This window comes from Mus caroli, unplaced genomic scaffold, assembly GCF_978045245.1.
Source record: "Mus caroli unplaced genomic scaffold, Mus_caroli_1 scaffold_5, whole genome shotgun sequence".
Taxonomy (NCBI): Eukaryota; Metazoa; Chordata; class Mammalia; order Rodentia; family Muridae; genus Mus; species Mus caroli.
Window position 1 is genome coordinate 111,516,250 of NW_028227260.1, and position 23,329 is coordinate 111,539,578.

The following is a 23,329-nucleotide window of genomic DNA, read 5'->3' on the forward strand; positions in this document are numbered from 1 at the left end:
TGGGAGGCAAAGACAGGGAGATCTCCAGCCTGGTCTGCAGAGCAAGTTCTAGGACAGCCAGAGGAATTCTGTCTCAGGAACAGAAAAAGAAAAGAAGAAAAGAAAAAAGGAAAAAGGAAAGAAAAGAAACGAAAAGAAAATCCCCTCAAGGTTAAATTGTTATTTTCCTTTCACAAGGCAGATAAAAATTTAGAATGCAGAACCTGGTCTGGTAGCTCATGCCTGTAATTCCAGCACTTGGAAATCTGAGGCAGGATCAGAGCTGTGAATTCCAAGACCACTCTCAGCCTGATTGGTACTGTCTTAAAACACAAAACAAATCAAGAATGCTCACTTGAAGTTCAAGCATGCCTGGTAGCATTTTATTTATTTATTTATTTATTTATTTATTTATTTATTTATTTATTTATTTATTTATTTTGGTTTGGTTTGGTTTTTGAGACAGACTCTAACAAAGCCAGTCTGTGCTGAGAGCCGTAACTGCCCTACTTCAGCGTCCCAAATACTGGGATGAAATGTGTGGGTAAGCACTCCAACTATCGTCAGGGATTTTTATTTGGCAGTCTTAACCCCGAGGCACCTGACTCTGGTTTCACTTGCACAGAAATCTAGTAGGTACTCAGTAATCGTTCTATATGGATGGTATTTTTGTAATGCCATCAAGTTCTGTTTTCGCTGAACATTTACTTAACAGATTCTTCCAATGTATTATTTATTACTCAAGAAAATTTAGCCAGTTATAGAGAGTATCAACGAAACTTCTTTGTTTCCTATTTCTATAACGTTGGCATTGTACTAGGTACCATTTTCACCTTGCTTTTGGAATTAGGATTTTCAAGCAAAAGTAAAAGTTTTGCGCCTTGTTTGACCTAATAGGTTGCTCAATAAATTTACTTCTCTAGTCAATAAATCCCGTCCAGTGTTTTAGCATATTTAGCGAAGCTAAAGGGCGCCTAGAAGGAGAATGGATGGGGGCAGGGCAAACGGTTAAAATCCGGCACTGGCCAGAACTTTAAGAGACACAGGAAAGAGGCGGAGTGACTAGTGAATGACAAAGGGAACAGCCAATGAAGAATCTGGGAACCACTCCCTTCCCTCCCTTCGTGCTTCAAATTCTAAGCTTAATTTCCATCCGGGTTCTTCAGCCTCGTTCCCGGGTAGTATAAAGATTGCAGTCTCCTTTGTTCGCCCTCGTTGCGCAGTCGTCCTAGCGTCATTTCTGTTCCGTTCTGAAAATCGGTAGCTGTCACTGGTGCGGCGCTGCTCGGGAGGTCCCGTCGGCGAGCTCATAGGAGCTTGAGACCGTCGCAGTCCCCTCCGGTAGGACTTTCTTTCCTTGACCTGTTTTCCATACAGACTTGTTGGGGCTGGGTGTCATTTGTTTCCCGGGAGATAGTGGCGGCGGGCGCCATTTTAAGACACCCAAAGGTGTCAACCTATTTAAAGCAGAAGGGGTGGAAGCAGCACACTATGGGGTCAGTTATCTGTGTGCGTCTCCCGGAGGTTTGGCTGTCCCCTGTCGCGGGAGGGCGGAGGGCGGAGGGCGCAGCTTTGTAGGTGGGGCGGGACGTGCTGGGACCGCGGGAGTAGCACCGGAATAGCGTCCGTGCTAATGATAGGCTGGTGGACTTCTGTGGCTTCCTCTGGTCCTTGGCGGCAAGGAAAGGAAGCTTTCTGAGTTTTCGCTGCAACTGTCAATGCAAAAGTTAGTTCGTCCGGAGGCTGTTGGTGGTTCTGGGTTGGCTCCAAGTGTCGCCATTTTGTCTTTAACACGCGGTTTTTAATGAGTCTTAATTAGGTGTCAGGACTGGAAAAGAGTGTTAAGAGTGTGTGATTCCGAGTTCCGTTATCTTCGGACTCTGGCACTTTTTCTTTTCGATCAGATAACTAACAATCTTTCGTTGGGCTAGATGCAGCGACTTTGTCCTAAGGTAGAGATTTGTTTCTAAACTTAACTAGGGAATCTAAATGTGGAAAGGGCTTGCTCCTTACTTGGTGTGTCTGGCTGGTGACCTTGAATGAATAGGAAGTCTTTTATACCTTTGGCTTCGGGTTGGGGGCGGTGGGGCGGATAGCAAGTAGGTTGATAAGTAACAATATTTTAAAGATGAGAGATCAAGACTATAGCCAGGTGTGGTGGCCCCCTTCTATTAATTCCTGCACTCTAAGGTTGCAACCTTATATTAAAAGCAAAATACATTTAAAAGTAGCCTTTTCAAGTGTTGAGTAGCTCTTCATTGACTAAAAGCAGGGCAGGTGAAGATGGTAAACTAGGCAGACGCTTTAAAAACCCTGTTAATGAAAATTGCACTGCACTGTTAGCCAAAGTATTTCAGTTGGTTTTCTACTACACTTGAGGTTTATTGGTATCTTTAGTTACTAAAGAATAAAGATTTTAACAAAACATGAGCCATAATTAAGCTGTTCAATAAACTTTGGGGACTTTCTACAGAGAGATAATAATACCATTTTTCGGCAGACCCCCATCGGTTAAGAGGAAAAATGGTTGAAGCAGATCGCCCAGGAAAGCTCTTTATTGGTGGGCTTAATACAGAGACGAATGAGAAAGCCCTTGAGGCGGTGTTTGGCAAATATGGACGAATAGTGGAAGGTGAGTTATCTAAAATCGTATGATTATATTAATAAAATTAAAAGACAAGCTGTGATGAATTTGAATCCACTGATCATCCGACATGATAAATGCATTGTCCTCTAAGAAGTTCTGAGCTTGCTTTTCGCAGATGTGCGCTGATTATCTTTGTTTGGATGAAACTAACCCCCCTCAACTGTTTCAGTGCTTTTGATGAAGGACCGAGAAACGAATAAGTCAAGAGGATTCGCTTTTGTCACTTTTGAAAGCCCAGCAGATGCAAAGGATGCTGCCAGAGACATGAATGGAAAGGTATGATTGTCTGCTTAATAAAAAGGTGTTTCTTAGTGACAAAAATAACTAAAAAGTGCTATCTAAGTTTCAGTCCAGAAGAGCTCTGAAATTTTTATTTTGTGTATGCATGCATATTAAGAGACTTTGTTCACAGACACTACTATCCTGAATTTTATTTTATTGGGTTTTTTTTTTTTTTGAGTCAGTCTTGACTCAGTGTCTGTAGTCTTGACTAAGATCAGGCTGACCTTAAACTCACAGATCTATCTTCCTCGGTGTGTCAGAAATAGAACCATGCCCAGTCTCTAGTCTGAATTTTATTGTGATTCCACAACCAAATTTTGTGACTAATGCTAAGGGTTATTTTTTTTTTTTTTTACTTTTTTTATTTTTATTTTTATTTATTTTATTTTTTTTTTTGGTTTTTTTGAGACAGGGTTTCTCTGTGTAGCCCTGGCTGTCCTGGAACTCACTCTATAGACCAGGCTGGCCTCGAACTCAGAAATCCGCCTGCCTCTGCCTCCTGAGTGCTGGGATTGCATTTCAAGTGTCGAGGCATGCACCACCAACGCCTGGCCTGAACTAACTTTGTTAGGCATACAACCCTTAGCATTAGCCGGGCGTGGTGGCGGACGCCTTTAGTCCCATCACTAAGGAGGCAGTGGCAGGCAGATTTCTGAGTTCAAGGCCAGCGTGGTCTACAGAGTGAGTTCCAGGACAGCCAGGGCTATACAGAGAAACCCTGTCTCAAAAAAAAAAAAAAAAAAAAAAAGTTAGTTCAGAGCAGTATGTTGATGTTATGTGATACTGTGTATATCTTACAACCCATAGCTCTTTTTTTTTTTTGGTAACAACTTGAACACCTACTGAGATTATTATTTCCCTTAGGAGTAGAATAGTGAATCTCTTGCATGTAGTAGAAATTTTAAATAAATGGAACCATATTATCTATAGAAATAGTATTTCCACCATTTCTCCTATGATATTTGGCAGATAAAATTATTGGAGTCACAGGGCATAGTGGAACTTTTAAGGTTTTTTTTTTTTTTTTTTTAAATCTTGACTCAATTATTTTTTTTTCTCTTTGAAGTCCTTAGATGGGAAAGCCATCAAGGTGGAGCAAGCCACCAAACCATCATTCGAAAGTGGTAGACGTGGACTACCTCCACCTCCAAGAAGCAGAGGCCCTCCCAGAGGTCTTCGAGGAGGAAGAGGAGGAAGTGGAGGAACCAGAGGACCCCCCTCCCGGGGAGGACACATGGGTAAAGATTGGAACTCAGGCTTGGTGTTTTAGGTTAATGACACTGGCGTGTGCATTCTTTTTCAAAGGCTAAAGCCTTTGAATGGAGACTGCCCACCATGCTCATCACATTGTTAGTGTGGTGCTCATGACTTGAAAGGAAGATGTGGAAGGCCCAAATTAAATTGCATTGTTATAAGTATGGACCAGATAATCTTAAAGTAAAAAAAAAAAAAAATGAAGAGCAGGATTGGGGCTTACCCAGGCCGTTCTTTTTTTGTTTGTTTGTTTTGTTTTTCGAGACAGGGTTTCTCTGTATAGCACTGGCTGTCCTGGACCTCACTTTGTAGACCAGGCTGGCCTCGAACTCAGAAATCTGCCTGCCTCTGCCTCCCGAGTGCTGGGATTAAAGGCGTGTGCTACCACGCCCAGCCCAGGCCATTCTTTTCCCTAGTCTATAGGAGGTCTAATTCCTGTTAATTGATACTGGTCCTGAATTCTTATCATACTTGCTCTTGCTCAATGGAAAACAAACTCAGACTCCCCAGCTAAGCAGAAAACATGTGACATGTGCACATGCACATAATTCTGTTTTTTCCCTTGAGGCAAAGAGTTGTTAGTTTTTCTCAGGTGTTACTTTTTCTCAATTATTGTGTTAATGTATTTTCATTCTGTTCTATATGTAGATGATGGTGGCTACTCCATGAATTTTACCATGAGTTCTTCCAGAGGACCTCTGCCAGTAAAACGAGGACCACCACCACGAAGTGGAGGCCCTCCTCCTAAAAGATCAGCACCTTCTGGACCAGTTCGTAGCAGCAGTGGACTGGGGGGAAGAGGTAATTGTGGCACATTCAAATCTGCGCTGTTATGTTGAAGCCAGGCATAGTGGTGCAAGTCCAATCCCAGCACCGGGGATTGGGGTGTGTCTGTGTGTATGTGTGTGTGTTTGTGAAGAGAATTGACATGAGACCTTTTATTTTTATTTTTTAATATGCTTGGCCACTTGAGATAGCTCAGTGGGCAAAGCATTTTTACCCACTGATTTGATTAAATCGCTGTTTTTTGTAGCCTGTGTTATTCACACACAAAAGTGGAAATAGCATATTGACTACAGAGTTGTTCTCTGACCCACATTAGTACCACCACACACACATGCTCCCACCATAAATGCACAGTAGTATGTTTTGTTTAAATGCTTATGCTTAAGACTGATTGATGGATTCCGATTAATCTCATTTATAATTAGTAAACACTGAAATTATGTGACTGGGAAGCTTCCTATCTTAGCTCCATAGCATATTTGATTAAATCCCTTTTTATAGCCTGAGTATAACTAATGTAGCTTGTCGATGGCTAGATTTTAATGCTTATTTTTTCTTTAAGCCCCTGTGTCACGAGGAAGAGATGGTTATGGAGGCCCGCCACGAAGGGAGCCCCTGCCTTCTCGAAGAGATGTTTATTTGTCCCCGAGAGATGATGGATATTCCACTAAAGACAGGTAACAGAAAAGTGCATTTTCTTTTATTAAGGATCACGTTGAAAGAAAGCACACTGGAAGCATACACCACATTTTCTTTTTCTTTTTGTAGCTATTCAAGCAGAGAATATCCAAGTTCTCGAGACACACGAGATTATGCACCACCACCAAGAGATTATACTTACCGTGATTATGGTCATTCCAGTTCACGAGATGACTATCCATCAAGAGGCTATAGGTAAGTGGCTACTTATTATGTCTGTGGTTTGCGTATGAGAATTTTCTGTAAAATTTCATGCCTCGGGGGCTTGGGAGATAACTTAGCTGTTAAAAGCTGTTAAAAGCACTTTACAAACATTCCTGGTTCTCCGCATAGCCATCCTTGAAACCTGTGTAAAGGTGAAAGGGAGAGAAGAGATTCTGGGTGCAAAATAATCTTTCAACCTTCATAAGATCACCATGGCATGATCATTGCTCCTCACATACACTTTATCTTTACATTGGGCAGCTAAAACCAAAACAGAAAAAAATGTGGTTTTAGAATTATATTATAAAATAACATGAGATGCTAAAATGATGAATATTTTAATTAAAAAATTGCTTTTTATTTAGTGATAGAGATGGCTATGGTCGGGATCGGGACTATTCAGATCATCCAAGTGGAGGTTCCTACAGAGATTCGTATGAGAGTTATGGTAAGATACCGGTTAAGGATCTTAAACTATCACCAGCTTGAGGTTTTAGGTTCATGAGCTGGATTACTAGGCTGCGTGGTGCTTGCTTTTAAAGGGACATTCGCTTGCTTTCAAGGGGTCACTTGATCAGCTGGGCTTTTCCTAGTTTTGTGAAGGGTGTTTTGGTTCTTTCCTTGTTTCATTTTTTTTTGTTTGTTAATTTGTTTCTTTTTTTACTTTTGAGGCTGTTCGCTTGCTTTGGAGGGGATTTTGCTTGCTTAAATTGGCAGCCTTATGTGTTTTCCCCCCCAACAGTGAAAATACAATTTAAAAATTTTATTAACCAGATCAAATATTTACCATTGCAATATGAAGGAAACTCAACAGTTCAAAAATTGCAACTTATCACTGGAAAGTGGCTGAGTGTCTACTCTAAAATAACAAGCTGTCTGGAATGTCCTCTTGAAATACACAACGTCTTCAGTCTTTTCAAACAAACATTAGAATCAATCCGTTTCCGTACCTCAGCAGATGAGCAATTCCCTCTTATGGCCAGCAATGGTAGACTTTAAAACTTCCCAGTTGAGAAAGTAAACTTTTAATACAAAGAATTCTGTAAATTCAGATTTAAATGTTGTATATATACAATTTATAGTGTTGCCATATTACCTGACCATTGACCCTGCAGGTAACTCACGTAGTGCTCCACCTACACGAGGGCCCCCGCCATCTTATGGTGGAAGCAGTCGCTATGATGATTACAGCAGCTCACGTGACGGATATGGTGGAAGTCGAGACAGTTACTCAAGCAGCCGAAGTGATCTCTACTCAAGTGGTCGTGATCGCGTGGGCAGACAAGAAAGAGGGCTTCCCCCTTCTATGGAAAGGGGGTACCCTCCTCCACGTGATTCCTACAGCAGTTCAAGCCGCGGAGCACCAAGAGGTGGTGGCCGTGGAGGAAGCCGATCTGATAGAGGGGGAGGCAGAAGCAGATACTAGGAACAAACAAAACTTTTGGACCAAAAAAATCCCCATTCAAAGCAACAAACAAAAATGGAAACTTTCTGTCATAAACTACCCAAGGACTACTAAAAGGAAAAATTGTGTTACCTTTTTAAAATTTCCTGCTCCCTTTTAATAATTTTTATGTTCTTGTGAGGGAAAAAGTAAGACATGTTTAATTTTATTTGCTAGTATGAGCTGCTTTCAACAAGCAAATGGTAGATGTGTGAGCCTTGACTTGTTCCTAGTGTTGTAATTTTCCAAGTGAAAGTGTCCCTGAAGGCCAGCCACTTCCTGATTTTTTTTCCCAGTAAATGAGGCAAGCAACCCCAAGATCTTCCACAAACTTCCAGCCATCTAGATGGCCTCTGGTCTCCACTGAGAGCTGAATCGCCCTGCCTGTGCAGACAAGCTAGCCATTAGAGAGGGTTGGTTGGGTGTGCTACTTTCAGTATTTCAGGGTGTCTTCCAACTGAAATCTCAATCTTCGCAGTATATATATTAAAACCAACGAGCAAACCTGAGCTCCGATGCCTAGGATGTACTGTTTACCCAGAAACCCCCCAAAAAAGCAGATGGATACTGGCCATATTTTGCTTTTCTGACACTTCCTTGGGAATCTACAAGAACCTCCCTTCCCCCTCCCCGAGTAAGACCATTTAAGTGTGTGTTAAACAACTACAAAATACTCAATAAAACGTTTGGCCAAAGTCAACCCTGAAGCTGCAAACCGATGCTTGCTCTTACTGTTTCAAATTTTTGCAACTCTGTAGTGTCTCACTTTTAAAGGAACAGCTTGATTGCAAAGGAGAAAATAGATAAGCAATGAAGTTATCTCCAACTTCCTAAAGGCTTATGACTTCTAAAAAGTGAATCTATCAGCATTCCACATCAGATTTAAAGCACCAAATGCCCGTGAAACAGCAAAGATGGTAAGCAAAGCAAACTAGTTTTTCCGTCTAAGTCGAAATTGAGCACTTACCTTCCTCATAGTACAGTGACGCTTACTGTACTTCCTGGCAGTGGAAATGCCTTCTAGATTAAAAAAAAAACCTTGGAAAAAAACCCACAAAGGTTCAATAGCCTATTAGAAGTCCTCCAAATTCAACACTTGGAATTTTTTTAACGCATGTATGACACTTAGAGGCATTAATGCAGCCATTTTGTTTATCAATAGCAGTCTGGGAACTGGGAGGGGGTGACTTTTTTCTTACATTTTTAATGAAGAACTGTAAACATGCTTCAAATTTTGACTTTTTTTCAAATTAGTCTTGTAGTCAATAGAAGAAATGGCTTAGGATTGGGGTCCCCCTGTCTTGACCCCTATAAGCCATTGCAAACTTGACCTTTAGTTGGATGCCTGACTTGTTTTAGTTCTATGAAACTACACTGTATGGAGAAAAAAAAATCTATTGCAAGTGGTCTTTAAAAAAGCAAAAAACCTGAGGCAGCATGACCCAGGTCCAGCCATGAAGTTGAAAAAGATGCTCTTGAATATAGTAAACTTGAAGACCTCCAACTAAAAATCCTTAGACTGCACTTATTCCTTCAAATGTTTTGTCGGTTCAACTTATGGATTTAACGTGGCAGTGCACCATTGGAAAAGAATGAGAATCCATAAGCCATGCAACTTAACCATTTAAGCCATTCCAGTCCATCCCAAGCCAATGAACCTTCCACCAATTAAGAGAAGTAGTAGAACATGAAATATGCATTAAGCTGCAAGTCTGAACTTGCCTGTTCTTTCTGGAAAAAGGCGAAGGGGGGAAGCAGTTATAGGCAAGTGGTCAACTATTTCCTCTAGAGAAATAACTAGATTTCATTTATGTAATTTTTGCAGGTTGAATCTAATGGTCATACTGTCATGGAGTGCTGATTGATGGTTCACAGTAGATAAAGCTGGCAGTAAGGAACAATCAAATGCTCAGGTAAGTGTTGAAAGCAGTGTCCTTTGAAGGTTTAAATAATGCAGCTTTGTCATTGTGTGGCTGTGATGTTGGCAAGTATTTTCTGACCCCTAATTCATTTATGAAATGGGGATAATGCTCAACTCTGGACATGCGGATGAAGTTATTTTGTCATTTTGAGTGAATGTATATAGGTGTATTTTCATTTAGAGTATCTAGTATGGTAACACTAGCTGTTTGTGAAAGTTACTAATAGCTCTTGCCTGCAGGATTTCTTATTAAAAGAGCCTATCTAATTAATGGTTTGCTGTGTGAGCAATATTGTATGAATTGTACGCTGTTGGGGCTTGCCTCTTTTCAATTGATAATTGTGATACAGCTGCTACTGCAACTTCCAAATTTCATGGACACAAGGTGGCAGGGTATCTGATTTTAATGTGACAAAGCTAATGCTTAAACAGTACTACTTGCAATGAAAATGGCCATCTTTGGAACCAGGCACTTTAGAGCTAATGCGTAAACTGAAAAACCAAGATTGAAGTACTTTACACTATAAAAGTCTTTGTAACTTGATCCCATGCTTTTTTTTTTTTTTTTTACAGAGTTGCTGAAGCAGAGGAACGCTGAGACTAAGCCACAGCAGTTGCTTACCCAGTGCGCATCAGAATTGGTTTGGTACAGGCAATAGATTTTTTTTTTGTCTTCAAGGGAGGGAGGCTGATTAAACCTAATCAGTGCTGGTTAATCCTTAATTAGGGAGTGGCAATCACTTAAAACTGACCCAATGGAGAGAGGGAGACTAGTTGGTAAGTGGATGTACCTACCCAAGAAGTTAGGGTGACTCTTTGTAGACATTCAGTAATTCAGGCAAAGTCATGGGGCAACTCTACAATTTAGAGCTGATGATCACTGACGAGAAGAAAGTTGAATGAGCTGGGACTGTAACTCCATGGTGAGTGCTTGCCTAAGCACCAGTGAGGCCTAGTGGTCAACCCCTGGCAGGACACACAAACATTTCAATCGGAAAAATTCTACCTCACTGATGTCTGATTTTCAGCAAGGAACCCATTTGATGAATTTTGCCTCATCAGTAGGAAACATTATTAGTTGTCTTGTAAAACTGAGAAGGGGAAGAACAGTGCTAGGAAATGAAAGTCAAAACTGGCACATTAGGCTAGTTAGGAAAACATATTGGGAACAAAAATAGGTCACTTGGCCACTGTGGTTTTATAAAAGGTACTTTACCCTCAGGGCTCCATCTTGGAAACAAACCATGAAGCTACAACTCTAGTTTACTGCTTTGGAAACTAAGAGCCAGTAATGTAAACACAGATAATCTCAACAGAAACGGGTTGAGTTTTAGAGTCAAAGAATTTAACTCCACTTCTGAGATTTTTCTTATGAATTTGTTACAATGCTGTTGAGGGAATTTCAAGCCTTCTGTCCTCTAATCAGGCCCGGAGTAGGTTCTGCTGTCAAGATATTTAGGCTCGTGGCATTTTATATGCATTTTTTAGTTTGTCATGGGCAATACTACGCTAAATAAGAATGTTAAATTCAAAGTGGGAAGTTGGTAGAAAATTTCAAGAGACTTTTTTGACAAGTGGTAGATTATAGAACTAGCAGGTTTAAAATCTGCAATTAGAAAAAAAGTTAGCCTTGATTCTTCTGGCTAAACTCTGGTTGTAGAAGAATTTGAATAATACACAAAGTGCTGTGGTTTATTTGGTAGCTGGATGTAGAATATTATCGATCTTTTTTTTTTTTTTTTGGAATGTTTTGTATTGAAGCCCAATAAAACTTGAATGTGTGTCTTTATGGTGTTGGGTTCTTTTTTAAGCCCTTTTTGTAAGTAGAAATTCATTTTAGGCTTTTCAGGGTTTTTTTTTTTTCCACCTAATTTTCCTCCCCAAATATCAATTCTGGGGCACTGTTGGTATTTAGGTATAGGGACAGCCAGAGTCCCTGAGAGGTCTGACCACTGGCCTTCCTCTATGACCAGTTAAAACCTTAGGTAAACTTGGTAAACAGCTACTTCCCTTTTGAGTTAGATTCCCTAAGGAAGCCTCCCAGCAGACCCTTCCTTACCTTGATGGGTGACTTGGTATAAGATTGGGTTTTTCAGTGTGACCTCTGAGACTGCCCATGTAACATGCATATTTCATGATCCAGCAGGCCTTCAGAACTGCTGTTTCTTGCTGATTCTGCTTTCTATCTAGGTTGAAGTAGGGAATGGTTCTCCGGTGAGTTTAAATTCCAGTTTCAGCATTATTACTTGAAGGAACTTTGGAGAAATTAACCTGTAGTTGATCTCACCTGTAAAGAAAGTTAATAATATGTATCCAAGAGGTGGAAGAGATTGAGTTCATGAAACTGTCTCATAAAGTAAAAGCTACATAATTATTAAATGATATTATTTTCCATCAATTTCTTCTTGTGTTATCTTCAGGGCTGAGCTTTGGGACCCAATTAGTTTCCCCTTTTGTTAGGGACTGAAAGTTCTTACAAGCTGTTTTTTTTTTTTCTCCTAGGTTAGTCATAGTTAATTTTCACTTTCCTCCATTCACGATCCACCATTGGCAACTATTTTAACACCATGTATGTCCTTATGTATAAGATCTTATTGATTAAGGGTTTTGTTTGTTTGACAAGGGTCTCTCTACATAGTCTGGCTGTCCTGGAACTCTTACAAACCAGACTGGCCTTAAAGTCAGATTCACCTGCCTCTGGCCTGCTGAGTGCTGGGATTAAAGGTGTGTGCCACCACGCCCAGCCCTCATATTGATATTTTTGAGACAAGGTCCTCGAAGAACATAGACTGACCTCGAACTGCTTTCCTCTCTAGTATGTTAGGTAGGTTTACACTACACCATGCCAGCACACTGAGTTTTTGAAGTGCTAGGAATAGAACTCAGGGCTTATGTTCATGCTAGGCAAGCACTCTACCAAGTTATATCCCCAGCCCTCTATTGCTTTTAGTTCATTGCTTCTGATTCTAGCATAGCCTTTACTCCATGCTGAAACCCCACCCATGTTTGGCCTACGCGTTCTTCCCAGCTTGATTCATATGCCCTTAGGTTGTGTGTCTGGGCCTGCTCAGAGCTTTCTGACTTTTTGGCCCTGGCTCTTCAACTGCTGGTTGAATATGGTTTTGGTGACTGTAGAGGAGGACAGAATCTTTCAAACTGTTCCATCTGTGATTTTGCTTTCAAGCAGAGGGAGGCTTATTTCTACAGACTGTAGGGCAAGGTGGAAGCTTAAGCTGGAAGAAGTCCAGGTATCAATGTTCTGTCGCATCAGAGGCTTGCTAAGATTCAGTTGTCACATTCTGAGTTCATCCCGGCTGATATTCAGCAGTATCTGTCAGAAGATTATAAGAAGTAAGCTTTTGTAGAGCTATTGGGAAGCTCTGATTCTCAGAGCAACTTGTGCTGAAACTTAATACACCCGCGCTTGCAATTTTCTTTGTAAGCACAAGTAAAAGTCAAGACTTCCGTGCATTCACTGTTTGAAGGTCATCCCTACGGCTACCATAGTGCACTTGGGATTTCAGTTGGTACTTTACGAATCACAAAAGGTAGTTTGATTATGATCCTGCCTGCCAGACATTTGTGGCAGCTCATTACCGTTTCTAAGGAGCACTGGGATGTCTGAAGACATTGCCTAACAGACCCCATATTGGGTGTTTACCTCAGGCTGGATTCGAGAAGGAGAAAGCATAGTATTCTGTACAAGGAAAATTTGGTATGGGTTTCTGAATGGGTAAGAGTAATGGAAGTAAAGGAGAATAAAGAGTATAGGATCACTGGATAAAATAACAAACCTTAAATTACTCTAGTTGTTTCTGGTAGGGTTGAGATTAGAGTGCCCAAGGGAGACCCCCCCCCACCTTTCTATTCTTCAAGACCTACTGTAGGGCTTAGAAGCTCAATGAAGAGCCTCACCACCTACTTAATCAAACATGGAGAGGCATGGTTAGGACTTGTTAAATGTTTAAGGGATACTGGTACCACAATAGCAGAACCTACTAGAAATCTGCTCTCTAGCTGCTGGAGGAACTACATAGGGAAGTGTCTTGCCAGATGTACTCAACTGTAAAAAAAAAAAAAAAAAAACAAAAAAAAAAACAAAAAAACAGCCTATGGGTGTTTCTGGGGACTCTGTTACAGAGTCCAGAACGTATGTGCCCTGAAGGAGCATAACCCAGACAGGCTCCTCAGACTAGAGACGTCTTTGCTGTGGAAGCAGGAACTAAAGCCAAGTCCTGCTGTGGCCCCTTACTAATACTTTGCTGACAGGACCTCCAACTGGGCCAGCTGGCAAGGGCTCAGAATTCGTTTTCATGGAGACAGAATGAATTTAGAGTCGGGCAGTTAAAAAATGACTGTAAAGGGTACTGGTGGTCACCTAAACTAATTCTAATGTTTTCTTTGTAATTAAAAAAAGTCATAGCCAGGCATGGTGATTATATACATTTTAAAATCTTAATCACAGCTAGATTTCTATACGATTGAGACCAGCCTGATCTAAACAGTCTAAATTGACCTTGGTCCCCTACCCATACTTCCCCAGTGCTGGTATTACAAGCAAGTACCACCACTGTAACTAGTTTATGTGGTGCTGGGGGTGGAAGTGAGGGCTTTTTGCATTGCTGTGCTAGCGCTCTACCAAATGAACTATGTTCTCACCCCATTCCTTAACACTACAATACCTTACTTAGTTGTGGAATAGCATGTACTTTAGGCAGGCATGGTGGTCCACACCTGTAATCATAATATTTGTGATGTAGAGACTAGAGGATCAGGCTGGATACATTTCATAGTTTCTTGATTTTTTTTAGGTAATGGTAGCATTTTATTTAGTAGTGTAGCTGAGACATCATTACTTTGTGGGTGGAGCCTTTTATATTCTACTTATGTGTTGTTTTATTGTGGGATTCACCTATGACCTTGTACATTCTACAACTGAGTTATATCTTTAGTTTTGAGACAGTTTCACTAGGTAGCTCAGGATGGCCTAGAATGTTCTATTGTAGACCAACCTGACCTTAAGCTCTTGGTGACCTTCCTGCTTTTGCCTCCCACATGCTAAGATTGGCATTAGTCACCATACCTTGCTTAACTTTTTTGAGGCAAGATCTCATGAGGCTAGCCTTGAACTTACCCTTTCAAGTACAAGGATTTCAGCTGTGTACCACCATGCTCAGTTTTATGTGCTGATGGGACTTGAGCTCGGGGCTTTAGGCAAGCACTCTAGCAACTGTTGAGATATATCCCAGCCCTGGCTTGCCTTTTTAAAAGTTTGTATTTTATTCATAGGAGTCTTTTATGTGCATCTGTGTACCACTGGCTTGACTGGTGCCTACGTAGTCTAGAAGAGGGTGTCAGATCATCTTATAGATGGCCAAGAGCTGCCATATGGTAGATCTTCTTGAAGAACAGTCAGTGCTCTTAACTGCTGAGTCATCTCTCTCTTCCCTTGGCCAATAAATTGTAAAAGATAGATGTTCAACCTCATAAGAAAATGCAAATTAAAACTGCTGAGATTCCATTTACTTATTCAGAATGGCACTCATTTTTTTTTTAAGATTTATTTATTATATGTAAGTACACTAGCTGTCTTCAGACACTCCACAAGAGGGCATCAAATCTTGTTACGGGTGGTTGTGAGCTACTATGTGGTTGCTGGGATTTGAACTCAGGACCTTTGGAAGAGCAGTCAGTGCTCTTACCCGCTGAGCCATCTCACCAACCCCCAGAATGGTACTCATTAAGGAAGGAGTAACAATGAATACTGGCAAGGATGTGGGGAAAAGGGAACCCTCCTTACTGCTTGTGTGAAGGTAAGCTTGGGCAGCCACTATAGAAACTAAGCTATACCATACCTGGGTATTTATCCTAAGGACTTCCAGTCAACTCTTGGAGAGATACTTCTACATATCTGTAGACTATATTCACCACAACTAAGTTAGGAAACCAGCCTAGTTGGCCAAGAGAGGAATAGATAAAGAATCTGTGCTACATGTAGAAAAGGCATTTTTTTTTAAATCATGTTGTTTATAGGAAACTGGATACAACTGGAAATAGTCATTAAGGGAACTTACAAAACAAATTAATTTTTTTTCTCATTTTTTTGTTTGTAAATTTTGTGGAAATAAACAGAACCATTCATTCGTATGTTACATGGCTGTAGAAGTAAAGCTGTTTGGAGGGACCAAGGCAAAGGAGAAGAAGCCAAGCTTTGGGGAGGTATAGGTGAGATTATCCTGAACATAATGCATACTTAAAGCATCTCTTGAAACTTTGCTTTATAGCGGGCATGAGTGTGCGCGCGGATTCCCAGGCCATTCTGTGAGAAGGCAACCGTGTGACAGGAGCCTCATGTTTCCTCCTGCCTAGGGACACTTTTGCTGATAGCATCTCACAGGGAAGTAGAGTCTGAGCACAGCACGTAAGTGTTACTGGACCTGGGGCAGAGGTCAGAACTGGAGTTTCAGAGAGGAAGCACAGGGTCCCCCAGATGTCTCTTGGAGCCTTCCTTGTGGGTCATTCATTAACAACTAGCTTGAACATTCACAGGGTGACATTTTTCCAGGCCTAGAAACAATTCTAGCTGCTGTGGAGTTGAACAAGAAGGGAAATACTAGAGGTCACACAGTGTCACAGCTCTTGAGACTCTGACCTAGCCAGAGTGGAGTCAGCTTAACACCCAGACATTCAGTTGAAAAGCCACTACCCTTGAGAACATGTCCCTGAGTAAGAACTATTCTCTGTACTGAGGCTTAACAAAGCCTAAATTGTGCTCCACTGGGTGCAAGGAAAGTTACTGTGGCCTAAAACAATGGTCTCCTTTTTTAAAAAAAACAAAACAAACAACAAAAAAAAAAACCTTTTTTTTTTGAGATAGGGTCTCATGTAGCTCCTCTCCCCTTTCTCTCTTCATCTTTCTTTTTCTCTTTCTTTCAGCGGTTGTTTTGTTTTTGCTTTTTGAAGCAAGGTTTCGTTCTCCTTTATAGCTCTGGATAGCCCGCACTCACTGTGTGAGGCTGGCCTCAGACTTGAGTACAAGGATCGTCGAATTTGGTTTTGTTTTTTATTGTTTTGGTTTGGTTTGGTTTTTTGAGGCAGGGTTTCTCTCTATTGCTCTGGCTGTCCTGGAACTCACTTTGTAGACCAGGCTGGCCTCGAACTCAGAAATCCGCCTGCCTCTGCCTTCTGAGTGCTGGGATTAAAGGCGTGCGCCACCATGCCCGGCTAAGGATCAACGAATATGGGCATGAGGCAAAAGAATCAGGAGTTCAAGGCCAGTTTTAGCAACATAGAGAATTTAAGGCCAGCCTGGGATATATGAGAGGATTTCTAGACACAGAAAATAGATCCGTTTTAGTGTAGACTTGAATCTTAGATGGAAATGTCCTATTGGATTTTAACAATGGTCATGCAGCGCTTGTTATAGAACTAAAAAGTACAAGTATTAAAAGGTTTTGTTCCAGAATGACTGGTATATGATAGAAAATTTAAAAAAGGCAGAACTGGATTAAAGTTCATCTGGCCTTAGGATGAAAGTTATTTAGGGGAATATTGAGACTCCAGCCCCATCCTGTGCATACGTCTTTTGTGTATCAGGCATTGGATGAATAGTGTTGCCACGTGCTACAGCCATGATATGGGACCTCATTGCAGGCTCATAAGCAATATAGTAAATATTATCAGATACTTCCAGTTTTAAAAGAAAGGTAAAACATACACTCAAGCTAGCTTTATAGTTTCCAACCTAGAGCCAGACATGGTGGATCACACTTGTAATCCTAGGACTTGGAAGTCTGGGCAGGAGTATCGCCACGAATGTAAAGCTAACCCAAACTAGAGAGTGAAATCCTGTCTGAAAGAAAATACATAAAAATTAGCCAATAATCAGAAATGATCGAAATGTTTAAGAGTTGTCACTGAATAAACAAAAGGTCATATAGTCATTTGGTGGTATACTATGTAGCAATAAAAGGAACACATGAATACATATTACAACATGTGAAGCAACAGAAGGGCTGATGGCTCACTCACAAGGGTGTGTAACTCGAGTTCCAGGGGGTCTTGCACCCCCTCATGACCTCTGGGTACTGGATGTACATACTGCATACATGTAAATGCAGGTGCTCAACAGCTACAAAGAACCATGTTGTCTAATATTCCATTTATGATAAATATCCAAGAATGATGAATTTATAGAGACAGAATTCTCTTAGTCTTGAGGAAGTAAAGATTAGCTGTGGGGAGAATTTCATCAGAGGAAATTCCTTATAACCAAATTTCATCTATTCCAAAACTCATATTAGGTTTTGAAGATGGTCATACAGCTCTGTAAACTTGCCAAAAAAAATCTGTTACAATTATAACTGAATTTTGTGCTTTCAAAATGACACCTCAATAAAGCAATTTTTACAAACATCTGTTGAATGTGAAAGTGTGATGATTGTCACTAGTACTTATGGGGATACAGTCTAAGACCACACTCATTTTGTTTTTCTCATTTTGTTTATCCCAGAGAGCAGCTTGCTGGGGTTCCATGTGCTCCTTCCTGTGTTTTAGTTTTTGGGGAGCCACCATAAGGCTGTACAACTTTACTAATGTACAGCCTATCTCCTGTGTGCAAGGCTTTCCCATTTCCTCATAGGCTCACTCACACAACAGCCATTCTTACTGGGTCAAGGTGACATTTCAACGGAGTTTGATTTCTATCTCGTTGATAGTGACGTAGAACATTCCCCCGTTGATCTGTGGGTCATCCTTTCTTCCTTCTTTCCTTCCTTCCTTTCTGTTTTATTTTCCGTTTCGAAACAGGGTCTCAAATAATAATTGAGGGTGGCTTGGAACTCATGGTAATCCTCCTGCCTTGGCCTCCTAGTGCTAGGAATATAGTTATGTGCCACTTCACCGGCTCTGTGTGTCTTTTAAGAAATGTTTGTTTAAAGCTAAGTGTGGTGTCATATACCTCTGAATTCTAGTTACTCACAGAGTAACTAGTCAGGAGATTGGGGGAAAGGTCATCCTGGCCTACATAGTAAGACCTGTTTCAAAAATATAACAAAGAAGGTATGGCAGGGGGAAATAAGAGAATTTCATTAAGATATTTGGCTTGATTTAAAAATTGGGTTACTTCTTTCAGGTGTCCATCTCACCACTTGTACCTCAGGCTAGCTTCCATCTCATGGGAAACCTGGTGAGCCTGCAATGCCTGAACTAATTTTTTGTTGGTTAGTTTGAGATTTTTTTTCTTTTTCCTTTTTAGCTTTGACTTGTTTGAGCCTTTTGTCAATTTTGGATATTAAAAAGTAGGAAAAAAATGAGGATTGGCAAGATGGCTCATTAGGTAAAAGCAATGGCTTAGAAAGTGGTGGTCTGACTGGTCCTCTGAATCCATGTTGGAAGAAGAGAACCAACTCAGGGAAAGTGTCCTGTGATCTACACACACACACACACACACAAACTTCTGGCTTATACCCTCTTGTGAGATATACAGACTTTTGCTCTGTTGATGGCTTCCTTGCCGTGGCTGTATAACAGCATTTTTGTTTGGATGTAGTCCTACTTGTGTATTGTTTGTTTCCAGTGTTTTTGCTGCCTTATCAGAAACTTGCCCATTCCGGTGCCATGATGAGCCCTCCCTTAGCTTGTATGGTCTTATATTTAAGTGTTTGATCTGTTTTGCACTTATTTTTATTTTTTGGTTTTATGTGACAGGCTCTCTGGCTGTCCTGGAACTCACTCTGTAGTCCAGGCTGGCCTTGAACTCAGAAATCCACCTGCCTCTGCCTCCCAGTGCTGGGACTAAAGGCGTGCGCCACCACTGCCCGGATTTTATTTTATTTTTATTGTTTTTTGGTTTTTTATTTTATTTATTTATTTATTTATTTATTTATTTATTTATTTATTTTGGTGGTGGTGGTGGTGATTAGAGACAGGGTTTCTCTTTGTAGCCCTGGCTATCCTGGAACTAACTCTGTAGACCAGGCTGGCCCAAACTCACAGAAATCTGCCTACATCTGTCTCCTGAGTGCTGGGATTAAAAGCATCCACCACCATCAGTCAGCCTGAGCTGATTTTTATAACTGAGAAAAGGTAGGAATCTGTTTTCAATTTTCTGCTGTGAATATCTAATTTTCCTAGCACCACTTCTTGAAAAGACTGTCATTTGCTCATAACACCAGAGTCAATATAAAATGAGCAAATCAGTCTTTTCAATATTGACTCCGTTGTTTAAAGTCAGTTGGCTATAACTGTATGGATTTATTTTTGGGTTTTCTACCCTGTTCCTTGGTGTCTGTGTGCATTATTATGTCCAAAGCAGCATGGTATTTTAGTTATTATATCTTGATAATGGGTTCTCTTTAAAAAAAAAGAAAGATCCATTTGTGTGTATGTGTGTGTGTGTGGGTGTTCCTATGTATACAGGTGCATGTGGGTGCCCTTGAAGGCCAGAAGGCATTGGATCTGTTGGAGCTGGGGATGTGGGGAATTGAATTTGCAAATGTGCTCCTTACTACCAAGCCATGACTCCAGCTCTAGGCTGTATTGTAAAGCCAGGCAGGGCAATGCTTCCAGCCTTGTTCTTTTCGCTGAGTGTTTTCACTGACATTGCATGCTCACCAGAAGGATTCCTATGAGATGGAGGCTAGCCTGAGCTACAAGCCGTGGGTGGGCACCTGAAAGTAACCCAATTTTTAAATGGAGTCAAATATCTTAATACAATTCTCTTATTTCCCCCCTTTGACTATTTAGGGTCTTTTGTAGTCCCTTATCAATTTTAGGATACTTTTTCTATTTCTGTAAATAATGTAATTGGTATTTAGATAACGGTTGTTTTTAATTTGTTGACCACGTTGGGTATAAAAACTATTTTGACACTATCAATTCTGTCAATCAGTGCCACCAGTTATCTATTTTTCTGTAAATCACTTTCAATTTCTTTCATAAATATTATATATATATAATTGTTATATATAACAACCTCTGCTGTGCTTTGGTTGTCATTTGTACCATACAAGTTTGCCAGAACTTAGTCTCCAGAGAGTTTTATACTATGGAACCTTAAGGGCTAGAGCTCAGTAAGAAGTCCTTAGGCCACTAGGGTGTGTCAATAGAAAACATTAGGTAGTCTGTCTGGGACTGTGAATTCTTTGGTTTTAAGTTTCTTCTTTTTTTGAGAATTTCTAGTATATATATAAAATGAAAAAAACTCCTCGTTGTTTTCTTCCTCTAACTCCCCTCTTTAGCCCCCAATATGTTCCTTTCCAAGTTTGTCTTTTTAAAAATAATCCACCAAGTCCACGTAGTGCTGGCTATATGTGAATGGGTTTGAAGTCATCCACTGCCAATGTTAGCAACAGTTGACTCAGGCTTGCTCCACTCCCCTGAGGCAATGAGTTTGCTGGGCTGAGCTAATTCTTGCCAGTACAACATATTATAATAGACTTAGCCTGAGCTGAAACAAATGGTGGCTCTTTAATCCCAGAATTTAGAAAACAGAGAGGCAGAGGAATTGCCACAAACTGGCCTACATAGTTAATACTAGACTAAGGAGCATAGAGTGGGCCCTTTCTCAGAAAATGAACAGATGTGCTGGATAGATAGCTCAGCACGTAACCCTTCCTGCTCCTCCACAATGTAGAAGTCAGAGGATAGTTTGGGGGAACTGGTTCTCTCTTTCCATTACTTGGGTCCCAGGGATTAAACTCAGGTCACCCAGCTTGGTGACAAGGTTTTCAACCCACTGAGAAACCCTGCCTGCCTTTTTCACACCTCTATTCCTACTCCATTATGAAACAATTTACAATAGCCAATATAAGGAATCAACCTTAGTGTCCATTGACAGAGAGTGTGTGTGTCGGGGGTTGGGGGGCGGGGGTGAGAGGAAGAAAGGAGAGTCACTACCCATAAACTGGGTAAAATTCTGTCTGTTTCAACAACATGGATAAGGCTGATAGACGTTAAATGACATGTCAGAAATAAAAATACCAAATGGTCTCATTCAGGCATGGAAAATTTTAAAGCAAATATATTTAGTAAGAGCACAGTGGGCATTGCAATAATGAAGGAATGTCCTGTCTACGCGTGTTATGTTTAAAAATTGACTTCTTGCGTATTTGCATATGTGCAGTCACAAGACACTGGGGAGGGCAAGTGGGAGATGTTGGGTAATAGGTATGCTTTTGTAGTTAAACAGTAGGAATAAGTTCTGGTGTGCCATTGCACAACAGGGTACCTACTGAACAGTAATGTACATATTTCAAAATAGCTAGGACGTTGTGAATACTCTTATTAGAAAGGTTATGGATATGCTAATTATCCTTAGTTAATCCCAAGGTTTCATGTTGTACTCCATATGTATTTAGAGATATCTGTGAATTACAAACCACACTAGGAGCTGGCATGGTAGTGCGGGGCTGTGATCTCATATACTAGAAAGGTTAGGACAGAAGGAGCACAAGTTCAAGATCTGCTTGGACATATTACTGGGACTCTATTCTAGAGTAGAAAAAAAGTGACAAGACTTAGAGCTTTTTTTTTTTTTTTCCTTTTGGGTGTGGTTTCATTTTGTTTTCCTGGTTTGGAGGGATTTGTTGTAGTGGTTTTTGTTTCTTTTTTGAGAAAAGACTTAAAAGTTGGGTCGGTAGGGAGGGGGAGGGGATCTGTGGGGACTTGGGGGAGGGGAAGAATATGATCAAATTTGAATCTGAAATTTGTTTTTTCATATTATTTACTTACTACTATTTATACGAGTACATTGTAGCTGCCTTCAAACACACTGGAAGAGTGCATCAGATCCCATTACAGATGGTTGTGAGCCACCATGTGATTGCTGGGAATTGAACTCAGAACCTTTCAGAAGAACAGTCAGTGCTCTTAACCATTGAGCCATCTCTCCAGCTCTTGAAGTTTGTTTTAAACAATGAAAAATACTAAGCAAAGAAAACAGAGACTGGGTTGTAGCTCAGTTGCACAGCACTCACGTGCCACATTCGAGGTTCTAGGTCACAAGACTCCAGCACTGCACAAGAGAAAAGTTGGATAGGCCTCGGGCGTGGCTCTGCGGGAGAGTGCTTGCCTAGGGGTTGTATACCCTTGACTAGGGTATATGCAAGAATAGGGGTTCATCCCTAACAGGGTCCAGAATTTTTTAAATAAAAATAAATAAAACAAAATAAGCTCACAATGGTAAAATATTATATGTCCGCTAGAAAGGGTAAAGAGGTTAGAAAGTAATAAAGTCTGGAAGATGTGGAGAAAGAAGTTGCTGATCTGGAAGGCATGGTGTGGTCACTTTGGGATACAGATTGGCAGTTTCTTAATATGAAAAGTATAAGTTTACAATATACCCAGGGATGTAGGAACATCCCAAGATGTATGCCCAAGAAGGAATGGATAAATACGAATGCACAACGACTAGTACAAGAATTTCCTAGCTGGATTACTTAGGCTAGCCAAAATGGAACCAGTCGAAATGTCCATCCACTGGTTACTGCATAAGTAAAAGTAGGTGGCAGAATATTGTTAAGCCATAAAAGAAATGTCCTGACATGTACTACAACTTGGATGAAGCTTGAACCCATGATATTTAATGTAAGAAATCAGACACAATAGATCACATGTTATACAAGTCTATTTATATGAAAAGTTTATAATAGGCAAATTCATAGAGATAGTGATTGCAGAAGCCTTATGACAAGAAAGAGAATTTAAAATAAATGGGATCTAAATAAATTACCTAAAACAGACTTATCCTGATAGTTATATAATTTGGTATTATCTTTTTAGAAATGTCACAGACCAACTGGGTGGGAGGTGGCAGAAGGAGGGGCAGGATCAAGTATGGGGAGAGGCAGGAGGGACGTGCAGAGGGCCAGGAGAATGAATATGAAGCAGTGGGAGTTAGCCAGTAGTGGGAACCTCTAGAAAGTCCTAGAAACCTGGGATGTGAGAGGCTACCAGGACTCAATGGGGATGACATTTGCTGAAATGTCCAGCAGTGGGAGATGGAACTGGAAGAGACCACCTCCAGTAGATAGACATGGTCTCCAGTTGAGATAGGGGGACACCCACCCATCTTCAAAATGTCTAACCCAGAGTTGTTCCTGTCTAAAGAAAA

The 23,329-nt window shown here is 40.7% G+C and overlaps 1 protein-coding gene and 1 non-coding gene across 2 annotated transcripts; both read left to right on the plus strand.

The window, feature by feature from the left end:
* The first annotated feature begins 1,154 nt into the window (after positions 1 to 1,154).
* Positions 1,155 to 11,710, plus strand: Rbmx (RNA binding motif protein X-linked). The gene is made up of 11 exons (XM_029473461.2): positions 1,155 to 1,320; positions 2,480 to 2,611; positions 2,796 to 2,902; positions 3,975 to 4,146; positions 4,811 to 4,963; positions 5,511 to 5,625; positions 5,717 to 5,842; positions 6,217 to 6,299; positions 6,967 to 8,212; positions 9,121 to 9,208; positions 9,790 to 11,710. Exons 2-9 carry the CDS (start codon positions 2,503 to 2,505, stop codon positions 7,275 to 7,277), a joined length of 1,176 nt encoding a protein of 391 aa, XP_029329321.1. The 5' UTR covers positions 1,155 to 1,320; positions 2,480 to 2,502; the 3' UTR covers positions 7,278 to 8,212; positions 9,121 to 9,208; positions 9,790 to 11,710.
* Positions 2,660 to 2,730, plus strand: LOC115030160 (small nucleolar RNA SNORD61). Its single transcript, XR_003835783.1, has one exon. It is a non-coding gene; the product is annotated as a small nucleolar RNA SNORD61 (small nucleolar RNA).
* Positions 11,711 to 23,329: the final 11,619 nt, after the last annotated feature.